Source organism: Haliotis cracherodii, unplaced genomic scaffold, assembly GCF_022045235.1.
Source record: "Haliotis cracherodii isolate W230 unplaced genomic scaffold, xgHalCrac1.p SCAF_1, whole genome shotgun sequence".
NCBI classification, from domain to species: domain Eukaryota; kingdom Metazoa; phylum Mollusca; class Gastropoda; order Lepetellida; family Haliotidae; genus Haliotis; species Haliotis cracherodii.
The window spans coordinates 67,556,752-67,559,369 of NW_027266264.1; the positions used below are offsets into that span (position 1 = coordinate 67,556,752).

Consider the following 2,618-nt stretch of genomic DNA (forward strand, 5'->3'; position numbering starts at 1 on the left):
TTCAGAAACATTTACCAATTTTACTGCAATTTAACACATTAGAAATTACATCCAAATGAAGCAATAAATTGACTACATTGAAATAATGCAAAATTACCAAGCAAACATTTGCAAATATAATGTAACAGTTGTGTGAAATATCTAAACAATTTTGCACTAAATTAATATTTTGGCATATATATAATTTCAGGGTGTTCAGAAATAAACATAAAACCTGACAATGAAAGGGAAAGGTACTCGAGTGTGTCTTTACATAGTTCAAATATAGCAGGCTGTAAGGTGAGAACCTGGCAGCATGGAGGTCCAATACACACTGGTGAGCATGTGCTTCGAAATGCATGAGCTTTGAAGAGGTTGCGACATGACCTGTGAGCTTTGACATTGCACATGAAGGTTTAGGTCACGAGGTAGTGGAAAGTTACTGAGAACATGTAAACATTGTATACATGTATCTTAGAATTGATACATATTACGTGGAAATTGAACTTTAGAACATTAGTGTAATAATAAAGTGTCTTAATCATTGGACCACCATGGATAATAAGTTAAATGAATTGTAACAATTTTAACTTGTTTTCATGTCATTTCACTAACAGTTCATACTGTTGCCATGAAAGGTAACTCTGCTTGTTGTAAGAGCAACTAACGGGATCGGGTGATCAGGCTTGCTGTGTGGATCGATGATCATGATGTCAATCACTGGATTGTCTGGTCTAGACTTGATTACGGTCTACTCCAAAACCTAGGGGCTGGTGGGATAGCCTGGTGGTTAAAGTGTTGGCTTGTCACACCGAAGATGCGGGTTCAATTCCCCACATGGGTACAATGTGTGAATCCCATTTCTGGTGTCCCCCGCCGTGATATTGCTGAAAATTGCTAAAAAGAGGCGTAAAATACAACTGACTTACTACTTCTAAACCAGCATAAGAAATTTATTTAAATATATATAAAGCGTACATAGATCAAGCATTAATGGTTTGGAATTTTAGTATAGTTTGGGAATTCAAAGCCACACTGATAAAAGTTTAGTGTTTCTAGCTGTGAGGGTACACATAGATTTCTGCCATGTTTCAAATTCAGTCTGCATTTGTCATATTAATTTTGAAAATCTATTTTGGCCTGTCACGAGAATGGATATATACAGATGTGGTTGAGCCATGCTGCTCTGGATGTATTCATTTGATACCTTCTAAACAAGCCTAGGATTCTTCAAAGTAGGAGTATAGACAGTATGTTGTTAATTTAAGAATTTATTCAATAACTTCCATTACATGCCGATCACTTCACATGTGTGTGCCACCCTCTTTGAAGTTTTGTTGCGTAGTGAATGGACAAATATCAATTAAATGTAGGCACCAACATGACAGCTGTTCAAGTGAGATTTAGAGTAGAAACTGTAGATATTATACATAAAAATTTATTCCTATAGTGTTAATGATTGGTTTATACCTTCTGTAAAGTAGGGTCAAATAGGTATCAAAAGGAATCACACGCCTCATGGAAGTTGCCATTTATTCGTCTAAAAATGGGATTTACAAAAACTTGGAATCAGCAGGAATCAGGTAATCACAAAATGGAATAGGAATCTAGGCGCTTCAAACACTGGAACAAAATTTGGGGGTGGCTGTGAGAAAAATTTGAGGTGCGAAGTCACTTGACATTGACTATTGCGCGATACATCAGTAAACACAAACAATCAATTATTGTCAAGGTTTGGAAGTTTGACTAGTCTTGACACGGGTCTGGTGTATTCCTTATTATCAACCCGAACTTTTGCAGTTCGAACTCTACCATCCGAGCTCACACAGGTCACAACTACACGACCAACCAACCGTTGAGCCCGAATCTGCTGAGGGTCAATGATTAGCACCACATCATCACCACACAAGTTTTGAGTTCATTATGGCTTCAACTTCTATAAGAACAGTTCGCAGGACTGGCTCAGCCACTGACTGATCTTCAAGGACAACTCTAAGGCCATGTATAATAGACTTTATTTCACTCTCCCAGCAGCCACCAAAGTGAGGTGCATAAGGTGGATTATACTTGAAGCGTATCTTCTGCTTGGTCAACTGCTGGGCGATCTCAGGGCTCATTGAGGTAAATGCTTCAGTCAACTCAAGGTCACCATCCTTGAAATTGGTACCACAGTCTGAAAGTATTTCATAGGGTTTCCCTCTGCGGGCTATAAATCGTCTCAAAGACATGAGGAAAGCATCACTGTCCATACTCTCGAGCAGATCCAGGTGAACTGCCCTGTTTGTGAGACACTTGAAGACTATTCCCCATCGCTTTCCTCTTCTGCAGCCAATCTTGACCCACACTGGTCCAAACCAATCCACACCAGTCGAGTAGAATGCGGGTTTGTAAAGTCGAAGGCGTGATGGGGGGAGATCTGCCATCTGGGGTATCTGAGGAGATGCACATGATCTCTGACATGCTGTACAAAGTCTCTGATGGCGTCTGATTGCTTCCCATCCCCTCAGTATCCATAACTTTCATCGAACTTCTGCGAAGTAGCATTCTGGTCCATAATGGTGCAAGATTTCATCAAAGTCCTTGATGATGAGTCTTGTTATGGGATGTTTAGGGTGGAGGATTTTAGGGTGTTTGACATT

At 39.6% G+C, this 2,618-nt stretch overlaps 1 protein-coding gene across 1 annotated transcript; it reads right to left on the bottom strand.

The window, feature by feature from the left end:
• Positions 1–1,877: 1,877 nt before the first annotated feature.
• On the bottom strand, positions 1,878–2,402 carry LOC139457009 (uncharacterized). Its single transcript, XM_071238466.1, has one exon. It carries the CDS (start codon positions 2,400–2,402, stop codon positions 1,878–1,880), a length of 525 nt encoding a protein of 174 aa, XP_071094567.1.
• Between the last annotated feature and the right edge of the window lie 216 nt (positions 2,403–2,618).